A 25,441-nucleotide genomic window follows, 5' to 3' on the forward strand; every position below is an offset into this window, starting at 1 on the left:
ATATCTATCACAATCATGAAAGATATTACAGATTCAACTTTTTGTTGATGATGATCCTTTTTTTTTTTTTTTTTCGGTACGTGGGCCTCTCACTGTTGTGGCCTCTCCCGTTGCGGAGCACAGGCTCCGGACGCGCAGGCTCAGCGGCCATGGCTCACGGGCCTAGCTGCTCCACGGCATGTGGGGTCTTCCCGGACCGGGGCACGAACCCATGTCCCCTGCATCTGCAGGCGGACTCTCAACCACTGCGCCACCAGGGAAGCCCGATGATGATCCTTTTGAATGTGTCCTTGATTTAAGGAATCTAGGAATCAATCTTAAAAGCCAGAATTATCATTAAATCATAATATGATGTTCAACAAAATCCAGCCAAATTGTGTGTATATATATCACTTAAAGGTATTCTTTATCTGAAGCCCAATGTTATAGCAAATATTTCATTGAAACAAAAAAATTTATGATCTCTATTTTTAAATCTTTTGCTGGAAGAAATCAAAGAATTAATTTTCCAGAGTCAATTTTTTTTTCTTCACCTAACAACATTGCTTAATGATAACTCTTGGTTTTTAGAAAGAGAAGCCTGTTTGTTTCACCACTTACATATTTAATATCATTGTTTTTCATGCACATAGGGAAATACCATTCAATGTTTCCTATGACAAATATTCTCTATAGTCTTGAATGTGGTCTGGTTCACCCTAAAAATTTTCTAGGTTGCTCATATAATAAAACAAAAAAAAGGATGAATTTGATAAAGTAGAATATTTTTAAAATAAAAATACTTGCATAAATTCCATATGCTTACCACGTTAATTAGCATTAGTACAATATTTTTTGTGCCCTTAGCCTAGCCAAGTTCATTCCCTGTTATTCGTGATTCAGAAGAAATTGCTCTGTACTATCTGAAAAAAAAAAAAAAGATTTCTGTGTGTTTTGTTCACTTCTTGTCCATTTACACAATGTATTTGGATTTTAAAGAAATTCCAACATAAAAAACAATTTACAGTGCCTTTGATCTTAATTTTTTAAGATGCTAATGTGCATTGTCAAATTAAATCCAGTAATTGAGGTTTCATAAATGTTTGAAATAATGAAAAAAAATGAACAGAAAATGCAGCACCAGAAGAACTATTTAAATTCTTTCCTTTTTTTCAACTATATTGTTGAATTGCAATTAGAAACCCTTCACATTTTGTGTTTCTTTAATAATATGCAATAAATTTGTCCATAGGAAAATCACTTTGCTTTTGTTTCTTTGTTTTTCTCTTAGCCACTGTTAGGTAACACTGGTAGAGTGTAAGACAGGGAACTTTATGACTGTATCTGGCCTTGGAACATTCATTAGATTCAATTCTCCTAGGACCCTTTTAAGGATGAAGTGTGAAACTATAGTTCACTGCTGCATGATATGGTTAAAAAGCTGCCTTGGTTTCTTGGTGATGGCATGCTTATACAGATAAACACACCCAGACACACATGTACACATGCTCATATTTTCACAGCCATTTTTTAAATAAAGAAACGAATAAATTTTGTTATTTAAGACATCTAAATCTTAATGGCAATAAATGTTATGGTCAAGAAAATCCCATGTGGGATATCTATCTTATACCTGCTATTTTTCCCTCATGCCTCCTTGGAAAACATGCTTTATTCTATGAAACCTTAGACTTCTCAACTACTACAAAAGGAAAATAATGCCTACTTTACAAGGGGTTGCTGTGAAAATTTAAATGAAATATTTATACAGAGTTTTCTGGTACATGGTAAGAGTTGTATTAAGGATAACAATTTTATTAAAATGTTTGTTTTCGTTGCATATTTCTTCTCAAATATTTTTTTTTCTGTGTCAAGGGAGTTTCCCAGGTGAAAGCCAAGTCAACCTTCTAGAACGCCTTTTCCTTAGCATTTTTTATGGCAAGATTGATAAACAAAATGGTAATTAAAAAAAAAAGTCAGAGCAAAATAGTACAACTGCCAAATTTAATATAGTGTAAAAGCACTGAAGCATTTATCCATATACATAAAGAAATTTTAAAATTCTATTTATTTCAAATTAACCAGATATTTGAGAATAATAATATAATTATCTGGATTTTCCCTTAATTCTTCAACTTCTTGAGTCTCCTTTTATTTGGAATCCTTTAAAGTAATTTTCTATACAATAATTTGAACTACATACATAGATATAAACCAATTGTATTTGTTATGAAATATTAAAATGATGAATTGATATTTTTCTAGTCAAGTTTCTTTATCATTTTTTGTACATAGCTATTAGACTAAAAAAATGACTAGCAGTTATAGATCTAAAGAACCCCATAGCCTTTCTCAGATGAAAATAAAACATGTCATGACCTCATACTTATTAAAAATTAACACACTGTCTTTTCCACATTTATTTTCATAATTGGGAAAGTGTATTCGTCCTAACAAATGAAGGCTTCGTAATTGAGAATATTTGCCTGACTAAGGATTTCATGTTTGGTCACCTTCCTGTGAGGCATGAGCCTGTATTTTAAGAATAAGATCAAAATTATCAACATATTCAGTAAATCTGAAAAGGCCAAACATTTATGAGGGATGCTTGTGAGTTTGTGGTGATTAGTTAACAAATTTAAGCCAGTTATTAAAAGATGCTAAAATATCCTGAACCCCTTTCTACTTTCTTTCCAACTTCATCTTCCTCTGTTCTCCTAGTTATTTTACTTATTTAGCTATTAAAATCTTTCTGGCCCCTGTGTAGTAAAGGCTTATATTTATTTCAGATTCCTTCTCTTCAAATAAGTCATTTTTTGTTCTTTTCTGCATACATTCATTACTACTATATTAATGAAATTTCAACTTTTTTGTGATTATACTTTAGGGATAGAGTCACTTAGGTACATTTATCTCTTGATGTCTGGCATGGTGCCATTTGCACATACGTGGTAGCAACACAGCTCAGAGAACTCTGTGTGTGTGTGTGTGTGTCTGTCTGTGTGTGTGTCTGTCTGTGTGTGTGTCTGTGGGTCTGTGAGGAGCTTATGAACACAGACCTTACTCAGTTCTTCTGTTTTGCAATCATATAAAAATTGTTTTTAAGCCATCCTAGAAGTAGTCTATGGATATGTACAGCCATAGGCACAGTCGCAGTGGGAGCTGATCCACATATTCTGGAAATCACAAACTGCCTTGGTCAGGAGCTCAAATTCTAAGCTTTCACAGCAGGAGGAAGAAAACATGAGGTATGCTTTGATCCTGCTGACAAAATGAGGTATTCATACAAGATGCGACTGTCAAAATAGTTTACTTCACAGCAAAGAGATTCTTTGAAGAAGTATGCTCAAAGTGAAGCATGTACTTATTTTATTTGCAAACAAAAATAAATCTTTTTATACTCACAGGTGGAAAATCGAACTCTAGAAGCTCCTCCTGAAGGAACAGTAAATGTGTTTGTCAAAACAGAAGGATCCCAAAAGGCCCATGTGAGATGGGAAGCACCTTTTCACCCTAATGGACAATTAACGTACTCAGTCCTTTTTACTGGCGCTTTCTATGCTGACCAAGGTAACTTGTTTGTCATTTTTAAACTTTCATAACATTAGAAAACAATGTATTTTCTTTTGAATTTTTTCCTTTAGCCACAGATTTTAATTTATTTTTCTTTCCTAAAAATAACCTATATTGACGAACCAATTCAGCCATGCTCATTTTGGGGTCCCCAGCTGCAGCTGTAAAAGCTTCAGCTGATGAGTTGCAGGAAGGGTAAACTCTCCACACCCACACCTGATCTACTCAGCTCCGGGGAGGTGGGGAGCAGCACTCCATGTTTTAACAAACCCTCTAGGTGGCTCTGAAGGTCACTCAACTTCGAGAAAGATTGGCCTAGTATAGATTCTATATTCTTTTCCCCTTGCTTAATAAATGGTGAAAACCTAAACGATTATTCCTGCAAAGAGTTGAGTTTTAATTTTGCAGTCCATCTTCATCAAACTCTTTTGGTGTGATCATTTTAACATTTCTAAAGTAAATTAGGAATGCTGGTGTGTGTTCCAGTCAATTCACTGGACATGGGTTACACTGCATAGGCTTCCTTGAAAGTATTATCAGAAACCATCTGATTCAATAAGTTAAGTTAGGGCTGGTTAGGTATTATGTGAAGCAACCCTCACCATAGAAAAAAATGCAGCTTTATATTTTACTGGAAAGCTAATTTTTGTTTTATTCAGTGTTTACTTTTATCATTTCCACGAGTGGCCTATTTTTAAAGGAGGTGTTTTCAACATTTCTTGTTCCATTAGTAGCAAATATGCAATAACGTTGATATGGTCACATATGCTGTTAACAGTAAAATGATTTTCCTCAGACTTTAAAACTTTAAAATGTTTCTTTTTTTAAAAATTTTTATTTTATATTGGGGTATAGTTGATTAACAATGTTGTGTTAGTTTCAGGTGTACAGCAAAGTGATTCACTTATACATATCCATGTATCTATTCTTTTTCAAATTCTTTTCCCATTTAGGTTATTACAGAGTATTGAGTAGAGTTCCCTGTGCTGTATAGTAGGTCCTTGTTGATTATCTGTTTTAAATATAGTAGTGCGTATATGTCAATCCCAAATTCCCAATGTATCCCTCCCCGTGCCCCACCTTTCTGATTCTGCATCATCTACAGCTATGACTTAATAACATCCTCAAAGTGGAAAGCAGGTGAGGAAAGAGGAAAACAGACTTTTCTGAATTTGAGGAGGGCGTTCTTATTTGTGTTCTGTGTTGGTACAGCTAGTTGAGTGCGTGTCAGTGTCTGAGTTGATCCCATCAAAGATGGTGTGTCCCTCTTTTATGCAATCAGGGCTTTGATGTATTCTGCTGTGAAGCACTTGTAAGATTATGAGGTGAAGGAGTGATGATCGATTTGAAAAAAAAAGCAGCAACATTTAGGCCGGACCCGTGACAGCCCAGCTATTTCCGCCAAGGCAGCTGGGTGAATAATGTAAGAGCCATATTCCCCCTTGTGTTTAATCTTGCATTGTTTTTGCAGAGTAAATTTCTGCTTGCCTTCTAAGTCATGTCATCTTCGGTTGTCATCCCGTCTCTCAAACCATCAAAACGGTACTAAATGTTGCAAAGCTGCGCAGCAAGAGAACTTTCAAAAGTCAGAACCCATTTGCAGAGCAGCCCTTGTAGAAAATGTATTCTGTTCTCGGCAGAATTTTCCTTCAGTTCTTTCCACTGAGAAGTTTACTGATTTCTCCCAGTGGAATGTGCTGGAATTTATCGGTTCATGGTTGGCAGTCACAGATTAAGGTAAATGTCGATCCGTAATGACCCTCTACATGTTAGTATTGCAGTAAAGCTGGGCTTTTATGTCAAAGATATCGGAGAGGGAGCTATTACACATGACAGGGGTGATCAAGGGACTCCAGACCAAGGCAAGCATTATTAAATATTGACTAGTTCTGTGATTTATGTCGAGCTGGAGGGAAAAAGTGACTTTTTAACCATTATATATTCTTCAGCAACGAAAACCAGCCATTTATCTCCTGCTGGTAATAAAGAACAGAGTGCCTGCATATTTTAGTGGAGGGAAAACCTGGTCTTACAAATGAGATGAACTCCTTCATGATAACATTTCAGTTTGTTAATTGCCAAAAGCAAAACAGACAAATTGGAAGCAATTACAAGATTTGACTTCAAGAGTTTTGCGGTGTGCGTTCAACTCTAGGCTTGAAAGGGGGTGAGGTTGGAAGCCAAAGGATCATCTCAGGATGGGCCCCAGGAAATTCCTTTCATAGGTTCACTGTCACTGGAACTCTGATGTCCAGTGTTAAGTAAAAGGCTTTCAAATATTGTCTTGTCTGGACACCCATCAACAGCTCGGTGACCTGTACACTGAGGGTAGGGAGATCTGCATGGCTCTACAAGAAATGAATTAAACATTAATTCATCAAACTTATTTAAGATATCATCTGTTCACAAGATTTATACAAAGCTTATTGAATTGTCTAACGGCTAATTGGTTATTTCCTTGACATAATGAACAACTATATTTCATCCTTTTCTGTGATGGCTGCTGAAGAGGTGGTGGTTAGAATGTATAAGACAGGAAAATTCAGCTGTAGGAAGCAAGCCTAGCTTAGGAATAAATGCGCCTGCAGCCAGGTCACTGTTCTGTAGGGCAGGATATTAGCTGTCTCTATAAGACGCTCATGCTGGATCCCATTGTGCATGTCAATTTAGATCCTAAACTACATACTTTACAAAGTCAACATTAGATTTTGTAACAACAAATGAGGCAGCACATATCAAAGTGTGATTCCTTAAAAGGTATTTACTTGTGACCAGGTATTATATTCTCATGAATCAATATTTAAAAGACAGGAAAACAATAAGCAGTTAAAAGTGCCATAACTTTTCTGTAGTCTCAGAGGAAACCAAAGTCCTCCATTTCTTATATCCTTATAGAAATATTTTATGTATGTACAAGCAAATATATGTATTTCCCCCTTTTCAAATGTGTCTGCCACGCATACATTTTACACAAATGATACCAAATTGTACACACTGTGTACAAAAAAAGTGTACTTTTTTTTACCACAACAATTGTAGACACCTTGTCACATGAGTAACCAGAGAACTTCCGCAGTGTTTATACACCTTCATAGTATTCAGTTGTATAGATTATGCCATCACTGGTTTAACCAGTCCGCTATTGATGGGCATTTAAGTTATTTCCACTCTTTTGCCGTTTCAAAGAATGCCTTAATGAATAAAGATATAGGTATGCCTTTTCACACTTTGGCAGCATGTTAGTCTGATAAATTGCTTGAAATGATTTTTGGAACTTTGTAAGATATTGCCAACCTTCAGTCCACAGAGGCCGTACAATCTGTGCTCTCGTGGGAGTGTTATAGTGTGCCTGTGTGTCTGTCTACAGCCCTGTCATCTGAGCACATGGCAAATCGATTGTATTTAAAATGACGGCAGATAGGATCTTGAGTATGCATTTCTCTTATTATGAATTAGTTTCAACTTATTTTCATATGTTTAAAATCGGTTTGTATTTCTTTCTCTGTGAATTCTCTGTTTGTGTCATTTGCCCATATTTTAACCAAACTTAAGGAACTCTTAAGTAGTAACAAAATCTGTTATGGTGAGTAGCAATTTTTTTTCCCTCTCCTCAATGTTTTTTTTTTTTCTAGCACTTTAATGCTTTTTAAAAATACATTTATATTCAATCAATTCAGAATTTATACAAATAAGTAATCTATGAATCAAACCTTTTTTCTCAGAAAATATTTTACTGTCTCAAACCATTTATTAAATAAACCAGATTCTTTCCCACTGGTTTGAGTTGCTGTCTAAAAAGTCTTAAATTTCCGCATTTATTTATAAATATATCTGGATAGATGTTTACCTTAATTTACATTATTATGGTAATTTAATTATTAAAGCTCTAGAATATTTTTTAATTCCTAATTAATGAGGGCTAATCTACCTCATTATTTTTATTATATAGAATTTACCTACTTATTTTCCTTATTTATTTTCTTTCAAGCAATATTGGTAATTTTGCTACTTCCCCCCAGAAGTCCCAATGCTATTTATATAAGGATGGGATTGAATTTATAAGTTAACTTAGGTAGAATTAATATCTCTGTGATATTGAGCTTCTCTAATCAATAATATAATAATTATTTCTATCTGTCTTCTCTGTCTCTCACAAGAGCTTAAAGTTTTCTTCATGTAGATTTGTACATTTTTGTTTAGTTTATTCATTGATATTTTATAAATATAAATAATTTTATGTAATTATAAATTATATATATTATATCTGTTAAAAATTAAGTAACTTAAAAGAGCTAATTTTTGAATAACACATAGAGTCCACTCTCAGATACCTGTCTTCAGAAAGCCATACTTTCACACTTCTATATCTACTGGATGATCTAACCACAATAAGCATCTATGGCTTTTTTGATACTAGGATTTGTTGTAATTTTCTCAGAAGCACAGACATTTTACCAGGTAGAACATGATAACCTGATTAATTAGACTGTCAACTAGTTTTGAGTAAACCAGATCTGAGGTGTATAAAATGGCACCAAAGATTGGACCTGAAGGGTCTCTGTGCCCATAGAACTGGCAAACAAATAGAGAAGATGAGACAGGGAAACCTAGCAGGGTCATTCTCAAGTGTGTGAGGCTAGAGAGAAACCAGGTATTGGTGTGACAAGTGGAACAGAGCTAACTGGGCGAAGATTTTGGAAACAGTGGCCCTTACTCTTTGCTTCGGTGATGGCTTAGAATAACCTGAGTGTGAAAACACACAGAAGGAATGACAGAGCGAGCACAAACAAATGTGAATGGCAAAAATTAACAGATTGCCCAACCCACGGTGGGATATATGAGAACATAGTTTCTGCTTTTTCTTAATGTCTACCATAAAAGTAAGGATGAGCACTTCCTTCTGTGGGATTCTGCCTGATTTGAAGCATCCATTTAATTAGGAGGAACATATGACACAAATTAGCTTTTTCTCACGTCTGAAAATGCCACTTACTGACCTGGAATAAGTGCTGCGCTCTATGGCTCTCCAAAGCCTTCCACTCACCTTGCACAGGTGAACGGCCAGCTCCCCGGGATCAGCTTACAACATCGCCAAGATTCTTTTCTCTTCACATATATGAATTAACTAACACATTTAATGGTAAGTAATAGGTTTATAAAACTTCCTTATGAAACATATTGAGTGTGTGGGTTTTTTAAATAAAAGAAATGTGTAAATTTAGGAATTAAAAACTAAAATAACTGACAGCATAGTAGTAAAAAATATGGCTTATGTGAAACTGGTTTTAAAATTATAAACCTTTTATCTAACTGGTAGGTGAAAGTAATATGTGATGAGAATTTATGGTTGTATAATTCTTTTCTTAGGTTTCAAAAATATTTTCAACTCAGAGTATTATGAAACCATCTAATTGTCAAGAAGGAATGTAGAGAATAATATTATTAAGAGAAAAAGAAAATCTTCTGAGGCCCTATCGAATATTTTCACAAATGCCAGGCTCTTTACTACTAAACCAGATTCTTTAGATGCTTTACACAGATCCTCTTCTTAGTAGACAAGACCATGTCCTGCTTTTCTTCTTAAGCAGTTACCGCAGAGTGCTATGCGAATAGTTTGAGTCTTCATTTTGCTTCCTTTTGAATGAATCAGGAAGTGATCTTCCTTGCTGGACAACCTGACAGATTGTTTTGTGTCTGAGTTTCCTAGGCAAAACACCAGGGTGTGCTAATTGCCAAGTCCTTTGTGCACTGTTAACTCTCACCTGCTCTGAAAAATTGGATTGCAGCTTAGTTTTCATCTTTAAATGCCTCTATCTCTTAATCCCCTATTTTGTGTTATGGCACAGAATAACGATGTTCATTTGAGAAAGAGAGAATGTGGATTACTGAGAAAAGAAAGACAAGAAAATGATCCTTCAGCATTTGCAAAGGGAAATATCATTTTAGTTTTCATAAAAAGCAGTTTAATAAATTCATCATGGCAAAATTGAGTCATGTTATAGAAACCTGAAAATTCTTTTTCCTGAACATAGAAAGATGAAGGGAATAGATTTTTAGGAGGGTCTTTTCCCAGTGTGGATACCTTCAACCAGGAATGAATCTTTAAAAAGGAAAAGTGAAAGGAAAGGAGAGGGAAGGGAAGGAAAAGGGAAAAAGAAAGGAAGGAAAGGAGGGAGGGAGGGAACAAGGGGAGATCACATCATCAAATCAGCATTAATCAGACGCTTTTTTTGCTTATAAGAACAGGTGGGCCTGAAAAAGAATTTGATTAATTTTGAAGACTATTTTTAAAAAGGGAAATGTAAATTTGGAAAAAAATATCATATATACATATATATATATATATATATGTATGTATATGTACACACACATAATAGTTGTTAATTCTGGGTGGTTGTATTAAGAATGGTTTACCTTCCCAGTTCTCCTGTTTTAAATACACAGTTTTTAAATCTTCTACAACAAATACATATTATTTTTTGCAATACATTTTTAAACAGAGCTGGTGAAAGCAGACTATTCCAAAGCAGAGTTATTTGGAGTCATCACAGCTGCTTCCGCTTAGAAGGACTAGATCTGAGGGCTGAGTCAGAAGCCCTAAGGTCGAAGCCTACGGAAGGGTGAAAGGGCATCTTCATGTAAATTTCAGTGATTATCCGAAAACTCTTTGCGTGGCATGTATAACGTTAAATTTTCCTTCTCATGTTTTGCCTGCGTTTCTCTCTTTGGCAGTAGTTGCCAGTGGTCATCAAACCAACAAAAACCCTGAGGGTATTGCAAAACAAAGAAGGGAACTAGGTAGGATTGGTCAGAGAAGCAAGTGAGGCTATGTATGACTCAGTTGTTAAAGAGAGTCTTAGGGAAAGAATGAGAAGTGGAAGATTCTCGTTGCTGAAGTTAGAGGATAGGGAACAGGGGCGAGAAATTTTCCCTACAGTGGTAACATCTGGAAGGGGAGTGGGGCGGTTTAAAGAGGGAAGAGGATTTTTCTATGTAGAAAAGATAGAGGAGCATAAATATGATTGCCTTCCTCTTTCCGCATTCTATGAGCATCAACTTTTCCTCCTTTGTTTAAGTAGTGTCAGTATCTCATTCCAATGTCAGCATCAAGTGTTTGCTCCTTGGCACACATGCTCATCTAGAAACAAAAGAAAATAAAGGAAAACTGAAACTGCACAAGTGAATTAAGTACTGCTGGGTTTCAACTAGACGAATGCACATTTTTAACTACCTTAAAATACCAGCACCCAGAATAGGCTTACCGTCTCCAGGAGCTGCCGGTCACCAGAAATAGTGCTTTAGACTGTCAGTAGATTCAAGCACTGTTAATCTCTAAAAAAAAAAAAATCTCAAAAAAACCACAAAAAAAGCAGTCCATCTTTCAAGGTTATCTAGAGAAATGCAGAGACCTTTGCACACAATCTGATTCTCTGGATGCCTTTCCTCTCAGAATAAACTGTGTTTTAGAAAAAGTACAAGGAAAAAAAAAAAGGAGAGAGAAGCATTTGTTTTTTTGAGGGAGGTAAAGAAAATAATTATACATGGGAACCTCTTAGATTTTCAAGGAGTCTGCAGGAAGGCTAATGCTGTTAGGGAAAGGACAGCTTTGTTTTATAGTCCCTGATGTCTGTTTTTCAATGTGGTGGAAAGTGTGCACTTTCAGGGCTGCGCTCGCAAGAAATGCAGTGTATTTGACACGCTTCCCTCTGGGAAAAGCCGCCAGTGGGGGAATTGTTGCAGTGATGCAGTACAGCTTGTAACTTGGAATTCCGTCGAAGAACTTTGTAGTTGCTTGTCAGTCAGTGGGAAGATAAAAGAGGCAGCTTCTTTTCAAGCAATTTGAATTCATTTCTCTGTAATGAGTTAGACGGTCAGGCAGCAGCAGTGAGCTCGCCCGAGATCTTATAAAGTGTATTTCAGGGTGAAAGAGGCAGTGATGGAGAAAAGGGAGCATGAAGTCTGCCTTGCAGATGGATCAGCAGAGTAACGTGGCTTGTCGCTGGTCCACTTCTTTTCAGGACTCCTTTGCTTGAATCCCCATAATTTTAGAAGGAAAGGTCAGAAAAGTCCAGCTCTATCCCAGTTTATTAAATAAAAACGCAATATATGAAAATTAAAACTCAGAGTCTAAAGTAGCAGGCAATAGTATTTCATACACAAATACTCACCGAGCGCAGACATTAAAAGGCATTATACTGTGGGTTGTTTGGGGTTTTTTCCCCACATTATACAGTTATTCACCATACAATTTCTTTTAGAGACAGAGAAGAAATTAAATAAGTGTCATGTTAGGGAGTTCTTTTGGTTATAGACAATAATCCTGGACCTCTCTCCCTGACCATGTCAGGTGTTTAAAATCAACACAAGAAATATCAGGAATGGTGACTGTGGGAAACGGTCATGTTTGAAGCAAGTATTAATTTGAAGAGCAATGAGAATATAGAGGAAATAGAGAAAATTACTTTCTCCCTATTTCTTTGGGAAGCAAATTTCTCTTCTGCAAAAAAGAAATGACCATTAATATACTTTTGCCTAAAGTTCCAACGCATTTCTAGGGGTATAAACGCACACAAAATAAGCACACAGGAAATGAAAACGTTTTACTTGGAATTAAAAGATCATTGCTGCATTGTTGGTGAAAATATGAATGGACACTAATAAGATATACGTCATTTCAAACACTGGGCGATAGAACATATACCCACGGAATATATTGACACCTCTGACTGTATATCATGTCATGGCCAATAAAACTATAGAAATGTATAATTAGGACACATTCTTCCATGAGAAAGGAATTAAGCATTAATTTATCAAACTTACTTAAGAACTCATCTGTTCTCAGCACTCACACAACCGCTTATTGAATTTGTGTCTCATATCTAATTGGCTATTTTCTTGACATAATGAACAAGTGCAGACTCTATGCTGTTGTGTCTTTTGCAGAGACGACGTAATGATGAAATGCAAATTCTAACCCTGGGCTGCACACGGAGTCGGGAGTGCAGCCCACAGGGGCAGGAGAGAGCACTGGGTTTCTGTGTTCTCGTAGCTTAAGTTCATGCTTCAAATTCTGCAGGCCATCTTTGTGCCGTTCTACCTCCTCATGAAAGGAGACTGTCAGATGAGGAATATCATCCGCAGATCACTCCCAAATGATTTACCTTTGTCTTTGGAAGACTTTTATATGATTTTTTTAACAAATCAAATTCCCCTTTTCAGAAGGGGAGTATTTAAATTATTTTGAAAAACTCATATACCATTTTCAAACTCATACCAGGGCAGACTTGGGGGTTTCTAGTACAGACATGACAAGGTTCACAGGGGGACGCCAGCCATGGAGCAGATATGTAATAATTTGAATCGATAGCTGTATACCACAAATACACCTGTCAGGCGTTGGGTTCGGTATGCTTTGTCATGGCAAGGGCTCAATGTTTGCTGAATAAATAGCAATATTAGAGTCAGTCTGCAGATATTTCTTGACTGAAAATAGAACCATTATACTTAATTATCTGGATTTTGAATAAAGAGGCTTTCAGTAGATGTGTCAGCTATGAATTAGTATTAGAGGGAAATGGAAGAGTGGGCTACATAGAGAAATAGGAAAAAAATCTAGTCCTTTAGGGTCAGTGTTCTTCCCAACCTCTGAGACACAGTCCTGCAGCAGAGAATTTCCTCCTCCGGTTCCTGAGCTGCTCCTGCGGGGGTCTAGGAATGGACCCCTTGGATGATGACAAGGCTTCACCATCATACAGAGTTACAGGGATCACAAACCTTACACTTTAGCCCCTTAGAAAGTACTGCTAGATGAATCTGATATCATAATGCCGTATACTAAGAACAGCCCATTGAGAACTAATATTTCCTAACTTTTTGTGAGAAGTTCTTATGATCAATGAGTTACTTCACTCAACTCAAAAAACAGAATCTAAGGTTGCTAGCAGACCATTTAAGAAAGCACAATGGTTTTATATAGTCTTCTGAGAATTTGGATTGTTTGTAAATAGGGTTGCATGGATATCTTATTTTTTATATGGTCATATAACTTTGGGGAGATAGCAGAAGAACTTTTATATCTGAGGAGTAGATATCTGAAATCATAAACTAAAATGTAGCTATTTCTTCATTTGTTCATTAATTTGTTCATGCTACAAACATGTATCTAGTTTTAATGGAGCAAGACAGAAATGATAATAGAGACTAGGGTTATAGTGGTGAATTAAGGAGCATGGTCCTTCACCAAAGGGGCTTGTGGTTTACAACAGGAGATGGAAATTAACCCAAGAATCACATAAAAATATAAAATTGCAAACTTTGAAAAGCATCAAAGTAAACATATATATCACTAAGATTGCATAATAGGGACCCTAATATAAATTGGAGGATCAGAGAAGACTTTTTTTCAAAAATTAATTTATTTTTATTTTTGGCTGTGTTGGGTCTTTGTTTCTGTGCAAGGGCTTTCTCTAGTTGTGGCAAGCAGGGGCCACTCTTCATCGCGGTGTGCGGGCCTCTCACTGTTGTGGCTTCTCTTGTTGCGGAGCACAGGCTCCAGACGCGCAGGCTCAGTAGTTGTGGGTCACGGGCCTAGTTGCTCCGCGGCATGTGGGATCTTCCCAGACCAGGGCTCAAACCCATGTCCCCTGCATTAGCAGGCAGATTCTCAACCACTGCGCCACCAGGGAAGCCCCAGAGAAGACCTTTTTAACAGATGACATTTAGGATAACATTTAGGCACTAATCCAGAGAAGAATACAGGAAAGAGGACTCCAGAGGGAGTGACATTTGTGAAAGATGTGAGAAGCATAAAATTTTGGTGTGATTGAGGGAACCAAGGAAGGCCAGTATGTCTGGGACAGAGTAGATGAGGAAGAGAATGGCATAAGGTGAGACATAAAAGCTAGACAAGAGCTACTTTAGGAAGAATCCTTTAGGCTACTCAAGGATTTTGGCATGGAACTACAAGGATTGTCTATATTTTTCAGTTGTATAGCAGATGAATATTACTTAAATTTAATAATGCTAGGCATAGATTAGAACACTTTTTTTCCTGAAATATTTTTGTCAAAATGATATTAATTGTAAATGGGTAACATTTTTTCATCTGGCATCCAGTTATTTTCCTATGGAGATAAATATATGTGTATACAAATATGTACATGTATATATAGTATATTTGAGATCCTACTAAAAACACATCTTATATGTCCTACTTTACTCATTTAACATTATATCATGAGTATTTCTCATATCACACAAAAAGCACTCATAAAATGCATTCTCAATGGATACATAATATCAGTAGTATGGATATACCAAAATATATTAGCCATCCCATTATTACCATTTCATTATTGGGTATTATAATACCAAAACATATTAGGCATTCCATTATTGTTGGATGTTTAGATTTATTATTTTTACTATTAGAATATTTTTATTAACATATAACTCTGCATATATCATTAATATGTATTATTAAAATTTAAATTAAAGGTTGGAATATTTTTTAAGATTTGATATGCATTGGAAAAACGCTTTCAAGAAAAATCACATCAATTCACATCTCCTAACAGTATACAGATATGTTCATATTTCTGTAATTGTGTTAATTTGATAGATAAAAATGATAGTTTGCTTTAATTTGCATTTCTTTTATTCTTATTGACATCAAACATTTTCCACAGGCCTATTATTTTTTTTTTTCTTATTTGTTCACACACTTTGCCAGAAGATTTTAGAGATTTAAAACTAGGTTTGATTTGTATGGCAGCTTAAAAATTATGAGTTTTTTATACTTATCAGTCTTAATACTTAATACTTAATAATACTTAATATAATAATATATATAAATTATATATAATAATATAATAATAATACTTAATATAATAATATATATAAATTATATATAATAATATATATATAAAATATATAATATAATAATACTTAATAATTATCAGTCGTTACAGTGTCAAATATTTAACTTATCTTTTTGGTGTATTTATGAGGTTTAAGAAATAGTGTTTTCATTTTTTTATAATGAAACTTCTATTTATTTTTGTCAAAAACATTTTCTCTATCCAGAGTTGAAGCATATATGTTGCATTATTTTGCTAAATTTATCAGAGACTTAAATTCTTAGGTATAACGGTGCTTATCTCTGGGCTATTTATTTGTTCTATTTATACCTCAGTTTCTCCTTGAATCAACATCATGACAGTTTGATTTCTATGCTTTCAACATGGTAAATATTTAGAAAATATTTCCTATCTTTTAGGTAAAGTTCCCATCTTCTCCCTCCCGCTTATTACTCATTTTTGTTAAAAGGTCTTATTTCTTTATGTATATTCTTCCAACTCAACATTAAATTGATTTGAAAACAAAATGCCACTGATACTTTTAATGAATCCTCATCTTATAAATTAATTCATGAGGAATTGATACCTTCAAATATTTCTCATCCAGAAATGTGTTATGATTCCATTTATTTAGGCATTTTATATCTTACAGTAAAGTTTTGTTATTTTTTTCATAGAGACCTCATATTTCTTGTTAGGGTTATAGCCAGGTATTTTACTTTTGTGATTGTAATTGTGTTTGTTTATTTTTATTATAACATTTAAAAAATCATTATTGGTATCACATCTGTGTGATTTTCATCAGTACTTTCTTTAAGCGTTTATAAATCTGAGTTAATTTTTCCAGCTCCATTAAGACAGAAGATACAGAGGTCCTTACACTTAAGGAACATTTCCATGAGTCCAGCCCACTTGGTTATGTGATATAACACACCAACAGTTAGGATGGATGCTTTTACTGGGAACAAAAAGAGCTCTGATTTAAGCTCCAATCACAAATATAACCCATGCAATATGATTATTTTAAGTAAACCACAGCAAAACTATCTGACTAATTTTTCTTTCCAAGAATTCATTTGGGATAATTAAAATAAGCTTATAAAGTAAATATAAAAGGTTTAAAATATTTGTATCCATTTGTGCCCATTGAGAAAATGAGCAATTCTCCTTCTTGCAAGTTTTTTAAAGAAATTGTTAGATAGGTACAGAAAAATACTTGTAAAATTATGTTCCTGACAGAGTTTTTTGTATAACAGAATTTGAGGGCTGTGTTCCTAAAAGTCCAACTATATGGATTGACTGTATTGTGGTGAATTCATTAAAAAGATGATGCAGAAGTATATTTAGTGATAAGAAAATATACATTATTACAGGTACAAAACAATGAGCATTAGAAATTTCTATAAGTGTAAAATATAATATATTTCTATGTGTGGTAAAAATATGAAAGGATACATACCAAAATACACCAAAATGTTAACACAATAACAATGATTAGCTTGAAATTTTAGATAATTTTAGCTTTTCTCTTCATAATGTCTGATAATAATCTTACAATTTACAATGAACAAGTATTTCTTTTCTAGTCAGACAGAGAAGGAGTAAATGAAGCCAAGAGAAACAAAAGAGGAGAGAGTTTGTAACATTTGTCCTCTTATAGCAAAAGTATTGGAAGGTTTTAGAAAACAACAGACTTTAAAATTCCAAATTCTCGCAAGAACTTAGGAACAAAAAGACTTGACTTCATTAAGTCTGGGGTGATAAAGACCTTAGGCCTCAGCTTCTTTCAGAAACCCAACCAGTTACAATTACTGTTTATTATCATCTTGCTTTTACTTGAATCCCTTAAACTTACAGTGGCTCACTTTCACTTTTCCCTAATAATTTATTCCTTTAAGATAATAGAGTTTCTTATTATCTTTTTGATTTGTACTCTGTTTCCTGTTTAATGATTTACTCTGTGTGGCACAAGTGCAAAAGTTACCATATTAGAAAAATTATTATGCTATAATAATTATGGTACCATCAAACTGAATTAAATTATGTTTCATTGTAAATAGCAAAATGTATTAATTTTTTTAAAAGCCTTTTTAAGCCAGTGAGGATAAATAGTTACCTTCATATACTTTCATTAAACACCCTGACAGTACAAGTCAAATTGACAGAGCTGATAACAAATCAACTCACCCCTTATAGGAGTCCCTTCCAAGTAGTTGTGAAATTAGCTTTCTTAGGGCTATGAATTAAATTCAGTGTATTAAACAGAAGCTGTGCATTCTACGAATAAAAGTTTCACCTTCATTTTGTGTGTATATATGTTGGCAGATCTTGGAGCAATAAGATTTTCTTTCTTCCGTCGGTTTAAGGTAAAAATGAACCTGCATTTTAAGTGTGCATTCTAATTTTCCCTTTAGCACATCATAACAGTGCTGTCCAATAGACATATAAAGTGAGCTACGTATATAATTTTGAATTTTCTAGTATGCACATGAAAAAAGAGTAAAATAAACAACAAAAATCAATTGAGTAATGTATCTTTTGTGAATCAGTCCACCCCAAATATTATCATTTCAACATGTACTCAAATCTTAAAGTGATATCTCAATGAAATAGCATATTCTTCTTTTCATACTAAGTCGATGGGTATATTTTACAGGACCCTTCAATTCAGATAATAATTTTCATTGGAAATATTTGATCTCCATTTAGATTTCATGAGGTTTTCAGTTAAAAAATAGACTCACAAACATATTTAAATTTTTTCCAGTAACTAAATTATGTTTTCAATTTAAATTAGTTAAAATTAAATAAAATTGCAACTTCAATTCCTCAGCTGCACCAGCTGCATTTCTAGCGCTCAATAGCCACGTATGGATACTGGCTATTGTATTGGGCAGCCCGGGTTTAGAACATGTGTATAAGATGTCAGCAAAATGGAAAAGTTAAAAGTTAAATTGAAGCCAAACTATTGGGGATGTTTTGTCTACTGAGTTTCAAAGAACAGGAGCTGAGTTTTTTTCTCATTAAATCAACTGGTTGGCTGGTTGGCTCAGGTGATAGAATCAGTTGCTTTGGTTTTATGTACAAATCGTCTCATTTTTTCCCAGGTTCTTTACTTTTCCTTAAGGCAAATGTTTGTATGTACCTTAATTATGCTAAAATCTGTCTCGCCTGGATATCCTTATTATCCTAGAGATAACCCTTGATTTAACTGTTAAATACTAAGTTTTGAGTAAACTAAAGAACATCGATATTGAGAGAAAAAAATTAAATGTAGTTCATGTGCCACCATGTTTACTCTTGCTTCTCAGCTGTCTTATAAATCATGTAAATAAGTACAATAAACATTTATCAAGGGATTCCATAATACTTTGGATCTACAAGTCCATCATTTGTGATGACACATCGAAGTTGGCCCAGGAAAGCTAGAAGTATGTCAAATGACTCCTTCCATCAAGTTTAGAGCAGCATTTCCTTCCCAGCATTACAACTTCGTGTAATGGCACTTGGCAGTATTGACATTTCTGATATGACTTCTTTCGGCTAGCTCAGCATTTGTCAAAAATAAATAGTTTTTTCACTCTGTGATTGAAAGGGTTAAATAATACCAATTCATTACCTCTCACAAAAGGATTTATTTTGTTCTCATAAATCAGTTTTATTCCACATTTTTATTATTCCATTGGGTGAGCTACTCAAATTGAAATCAATACAAGTGCAAGTGACACAATCAATCTAGATATTTGATTATGGATTGGAGATCCCCAGGTCTGTTTTTTAGCCAGTTCCTTTCTGATCATCTCGCTAAAGAACTGAATATTTTATTGGCATCTATGAGTTATGAACATGTTTAAAAAGCAGATAATAATCTCCATTTCTATATTGACAATGGAAGCCTGAAGAATGAGTAGGGATTAAAAGATAAAGACTTAAAATAATATGTAACTAGAACATTGTTAATAAACTGTTCAGATTTCTCAATATTTTCCTTAAGATGAAGTAAGTTTTAAAATAACTTTATTCTTTCTTTTAAAAAAACAATCAATACAATTGGTGGCTATAAGTTGCATTCTTAGCATTAGGTAAGTGATTAACTATTTGCATGACAGAGATGTTACCTGTTTTCACACTATTTTATAGCCGAACCACATTAACTGATCTAGGTTAACAATAAGAAAACAGTTAAGGCAGATAAAACGCCTTTGAAGGTTCTCAAACTGGTTCTTTTCATTTCTACAATTATCCAGGCTAGAAAGCCACTATCTGTGGGACTCAAAAGGGAAAAACAGTTCAACTTTAAATTAGGGAGCAAAATTGATTAAGCTGTTGCTCAAGAGGGCAACATTTATATATCAAACTCTCTTTGCTTTACAAACAAATTTATGTCTTATGATCCTTTACATACTGAATGCTTATTTGGGGACTCGTGGTACCACGTTATAGTTCTCTTGCCTCAGACTCTAGCCACCTGTTCTTGGTTCTTTAGCCAGGTTTTTTCACAGGCACAATTAAACCATTTAGTAATTCGTTTCCTTATATTTAGAATAAAGCAATCAAATTCTTTCTTTAAAATAAATTCCAAGGCAATATTAACACTGCATTTTCTTCTTTCAGCAAATATTTTAGCCTTATTTAGCCATGTACCTTGTTTCATTAAGATTTGTAGGAAGGGGTTGTTTTATGTCGGGCAAGTTACCTCTGGCAGGCACAGAACTCCAGAAGGATAAAAAAGCCTTTCCAAAGCAGTTGAAATAATAAACCCTTCTTTCTTTCATCCAAGGAGCATTAACTACTCTTCATTTACTCCTTCTTTTAAATTTTATTTTTATTAAATTTTTAGGGTTACTTTCTATTTACAGTTATTATGAAATATTGGCTATACACCCCATATTGTTGTTTTTCAATATTTATATATTTATTTATTTGGCTGTGCCAGGTCTTAGTTGTGGCATGCGGGATCTAGTTCCCCTACCAGGGATCAAACCCAGGCCCCTGCATTGGGAGCTCGGAGTCTTAGCCACTGGACCACCTGGGAAGTCCCTCCCTGTGTTGTCTAATACAACCTTGAGCCTATCTTACACCCAATAGTTCGTACCTCCCACTTCTCCACCCCTATGTTGCCCCTTCCTCACCCCACTGGTAACTACTTGCTTGTACTCTATATCTTTGAGTCTGCTTCTTTTTTGTTATATTCACTAGTTGTATTTTTTACATTACACATATAAGTGATATCATACAGTATTTGTCTTTCTTTGCCTGGCTTATTTCACTTAGCATAATGCCCTCCAAGTCGATCCATACTCTTCAGTTACACATTTTTCTTTTCTTTTTAAATTTTTTTTAAAACATCTTTATTGGAGTATAATTGCTTTGCAATATTGTGTTAGTTTCTTCTGTATAACGAAGTGAATCAGCTATATGTATACATATATCCCCCTATACCCTCCCTCTTGTTTCTCCCTCCCACCCACCCCATCCCACCCCTTTAGGTGGTCACAAAGCACTGAGCAGATCTCCCTGTGCTGTGCGGCTGCTTCCCACTAGCTATCTGTTTTACATTTGGTAGTGTATATATGTCAATGCTACTCTTTCACTTCATCCCAGCTTACCCTTCCCCCTCCCTATGTCCTCAAGTCCATTCTCTATGTCTGCGTCTTTATTCCTGTCCTGCCCCTAGGTTCATCAGAACCTTTTTTTTTTTTTTTTTTTTAGATTCCATATATATGTGTTAGCATACAGTATTTGTTTTTCTCTTTCTGCCTTACTTCACTCTGTATGACAGACTCTAGACCCATCCACCTCACTACAAATAACTCAATTTCATTTCTCTTTATGGCTGAGTAATTGTCCATTGTATATAGGTGCCACATATTCTTTATCCATTCATCTGTCGATGTACATTTAGGTAGCATCCATGTCCTGGCTACTGTAAATAGTGCCGCAGTGAACACTGTGGTACATGACTCTTTTTCAGTTATGGTTTTCTCAGGGTATATGCCCAGTAGTGGGATTGCTGGGTCATACGGTAGTTCTATTTTTAGTTTTTTAAGGAACCTCCATACTGTTCTCCATAGTGGCTGTATCAATTTACATTAGGACCAACAGTGCAAGAGGGTTCCCTTTTCTCCACACCCTCTCCAGCATTTATTGTTTGTAGATTTTTTGATGATGGCCATTCTGACTGGTGTGAGGTGATACCTCACTGTAGTTTTGATGTGCATTTCTCTAATGATTAGTGATGTTGAGCATCCTTTCGTGTGTTGTTGGCAATTTCTATATCTGCTTTGGAGAAGTGTCTATTTAGGTCTTCTGCCCATTATGGATTGTGTTGTTTGTTTTTTTGATATTGAGTTGCATGAGCTGCTTGTATATTTTGGAGATTAATCCTTTGTCTGTTGCTTCATTCGCAAACATTTTCCCCCATTCTGAGGGTTGTCTTTTCATCTTGTTTATGGTTTCCTTTGCAGTGCAAAACCTTTTAAGTTTCATTAGGTCCCATTTGTTTATTTTTGTTTTTATTTCCATTTCTCTAGGAGGTGGGTCAAAAAGGAACCTGCTGTGATTTATGTCAAAGAGTGTTCTTCCTATGTTTTCCTCTAAGAGCTTTATAGTGTCTGGCCTTACAGTTAGGTCTTTAATCCACTTTGAATTTATTTTTGTGTATGGTGTTAGGAAGTGTTCTAATTTCATCTTTCACATGTAGCTGTCCAGTTTTCTCAGCACCACTTATTGAAGAGGCTGTCTTTTCTCCACTGTGTATTCTTGCTTCCTTTATCAAAGATAAGGTGACCATGTGTGCATGGGTTTATCTCTGGGCTTTCTATCCTCTTCCATTGATCAATATTTCTGCTTTTGTGCCAATACCATACTGTCTTGTAGCTTTGCAGTATAGTCTGAAATCAGGAAGCCTGATTCCTCCAGCTCCATTTTTCTTTCTCAAGATTGTTTTGGCTATTTGGGGTCTTTTGTGTTTCCATACAAAGTGTGGAATTTTTTCTTCTAGTTCTGTGAAAAACGCCATTGGTAGTTTGACAAGGATTGAATTGAATCTTTAGATTGCTTTGGGTAGTAGAGTCATTTTCACAATGTTGATTCTTCCAGTCCAAGAGCATGGTATATCTCTCCATCTGTTTGTATCATCTTTAATGTCTTTCATCAGTGTCTTATAGTTTTCTGCATACAGGTGTTTTGTCTCCTTAGGTAGGTTTATTCCTAGGTATTTCATTCTTTTTGTTGCAGTGGTAAATGGGAGTGTTTCCCTAATTTCTCTCTAAGATCTTTCGTTGTTAGTGTACAGTAATGCAAGAGATTTCTGTGCATTAATTTTGTATCCTGCTACTTTACCAAATTCCTTGATTAGCTCTAGTAGTTTTCTGGTAGCATCTTTAGGATTCTCTATGTATAGTATCATGTCATCTGCAAACAGTGACAGCTTTACTTCTTCTTTTCCAATTTGGATTCCTTTTATTTCTTTTTCGTTTCTGATTGCTGTGGCTAAAACTTCCAAAACTAGATTGAATAATAGTGGCTAGAGTGGGCATCTTTGTCTTGTTCCTGATTTTAGAGGAAATGGTTTCAGTTTTTCACCACTGAGAACGATGTTGGCTGTGGGTTTGTCATATATGGCCTTTATTATGTTGAGGTAAGTTCCCTCTATGCCTACTTTCTGGAGAGGTTCTATCATAAACAGGTGTTGAATTTTGTCAAAAGCTTTCTCTGCATCTACTGAGATGATCATATGGTTTTTATACCTCAGTTTGTTAATATGGTGTATCACATTGATTGATTTGAGTATATTGAAGAACCCTTGCATTCCTGGAATAAACCCCAGTTCATCATGGTGTGTGATCCTTTTAACGTGCTGTTGGATTCTGTTTGCTAGTATTTTGTTGAGGATTTTTGCATATACGTTCATCAGTGATACTGGCCTGTAGTTTTCTTTTTTTCCTTTTCCTTCTCTTGTGTCTCCTGCCTAGAGAAGTTCCTCTAGCATTTGTTGTAAAGCCGGTTTGGTGGTGCTGAATTCTCGTAACTTTTGCTTGTATGTAAAGGTTTTAATTTCTCTATTGAATCTGAATGAGATCCTTGCTGGGTAGAGTAATCTTGGTTGTAGGTTTTTCCCTTTCATCACTTTAAATATGTCCTGCCACTCCCTTCTGGCTTGTAGAGTTTCTGCTGAAAGATCAGCTGTTAACCTTACGGGGATTCCCTTGTATGTTATTTGTTGCTTTTCCATTGCTGCTTTTAATATTTTTTCTTTGTATTTAATTTTTGATAGTTTAATATGTGTCTTGGTGTGTTTCTCCTTGGATTTATCCTGTATGGGACTCTCTGCACTTCCTGGAATTGATTGACTGTTTTCTTTCCCATATTAGGGAAGTTTTCAACTATAATCTCTCCAAATATTCTCTCAGTCCCTTTCTTTTTCTCTTCTTCTTCTGGAACCCTTATAATTCGAATGTTGGCGCATTTAATGTAGTCCCAGAGGTCTCTGAGACTGTCCTCAAATCTTTTCATTCTTTTTCTTTATTCTGCTCTGCGGTAGTTACTTCCACTATTTTATGTTCCAGGTTACTTATCCATTCTCTTACCTCAGTTATTCTGCTATGATTCCTTCTAGAGAATTTTTAATTTCATTTATTGTGTTGTTCATCACTGTTTTTTTGCTCTTTAGTTCTTCTAGTTCCTTGTTAAACATTTCTTGTATTTTCTCCATTCTATTTCCAAGATTTGGGATCATCTTTACTATCATTACTCTGAATTCTTTTTCAGGTAGACTGCCTATTTCCTCTTCATTTGTTTGTTCTGGCGGGTTTTTACCTTGCTCCTTCATCTACTGCGTATTTCTCTGTCTTCTCATTTTTCTTTACTTACTTTGTTTGGGGTCTCCTTTTCTCAGGCTGCATGTTCATAGTTCCCACTGGTTTTGGTGTCTGCCCCCAGTGGTTAAGGTTGGTTCAGTGGCTTCTGTAGGCTTCCTGGTGAAGGAGACTGGTGCCTGTGTTCTGGTAGGTGGAGCTGGATCTTGTCTTTCTGATGGGCAGGACCACATCTGGTTGTGTGTTTTGGGGTGTCTGTGAACTTAATATGATTTTAGGCAGCCTCTCCGCTAATGGGTGGGGTTGTGTTCCTGTGCTGGTAGGTGTTTGGCCTGGGACATCCGGCACTGGAGCTGGTTGACCATTAGGTGGAGCTGGGTCTTAGCGCTGAGACGGAGATCTCTGGGAGAACTCTTGCTGATTGATATTACATGGAGCTGGGAGGTCTCTGGTGGTCCAGTGTCCTGAACTCGGCTCTCCCACCTCAGAGGCTCAGGCCTGACACCAGGCCAGAGCACCAAGACCCTGTCAGCCACATGGCTCAGAAGAAAAGGGAGAAAAAAAGAAAGAAAAAGTAATAATGTTAAATAAATAAATAAATAAAATTACAAAATTAAAATAAAATTTTTTTTAAATTGTTAAAATTTTAAAAAAGTAATAAAAAAAAGAAGAGAACAACCAAACCAATAAACAAATCCACCAATGATAACAAGCGCTAAAAACTATGCTAAGGTAAACATAAAAATCAGAAACAAGTCAGTCGCAGACAGCAAGCCCCAAGTCTACAGTTGCTTCCAAAGTCCACCACCTCAGTTATGGATTGATTCGTTGTTTGTTCAGGTATACCACAGATTCAGGGTACCTCACGTTGCTTGTGGGGATTTAATCCGCTGCTCCTGAGGCTGCTGGAAAGATTTCCCTTTCTCTTCTTTGTTTGCACAGCTCCTGGGGTTCACCTTTGGATTTGGCCCCGCCTCTGTGTGTAGGTCGCCCTCAGGCCTGTGTTGCCACCCAGACAGGATGGGGTTAAAGCCGTGGCTGATTAGGGGGCTCTGGCTCACTCATGCCAGGGGTGGGGGGAGGGAGGGGTACGGTGGTTATAATTGGAATGTGGGATGAGCCTGTGACGGCAGAGGCTGGCGTGACATTGCAACAGCCTGAGGCACACCGTGTGTTCTCCCAGGGAAGTTGTCCCTGGATCATGGGATC

The 25,441-nt window shown here is 35.6% G+C and overlaps 1 protein-coding gene across 2 annotated transcripts in view; it reads left to right on the top strand.

Moving 5' to 3' along the window:
• The window catches only part of USH2A (usherin), a gene marked incomplete at both ends in the record, with an annotated part of 756,807 nt that overhangs the window by 424,468 nt on the left and 306,898 nt on the right, over positions 1-25,441 (top strand). For both annotated transcript variants that reach the window (XM_079697601.1, XM_079697602.1), the window contains one exon: positions 3,387-3,549. In XM_079697601.1, coding sequence (XP_079553727.1) covers positions 3,387-3,549 — 163 coding nt within the window. The remainder of the gene's footprint in view (positions 1-3,386; positions 3,550-25,441) is intronic.

The sequence above is a fragment of the Hyperoodon ampullatus genome, assembly GCF_949752795.1.
Source record: "Hyperoodon ampullatus genome assembly, chromosome: 2".
NCBI lineage: Eukaryota > Metazoa > Chordata > Mammalia > Artiodactyla > Ziphiidae > Hyperoodon > Hyperoodon ampullatus.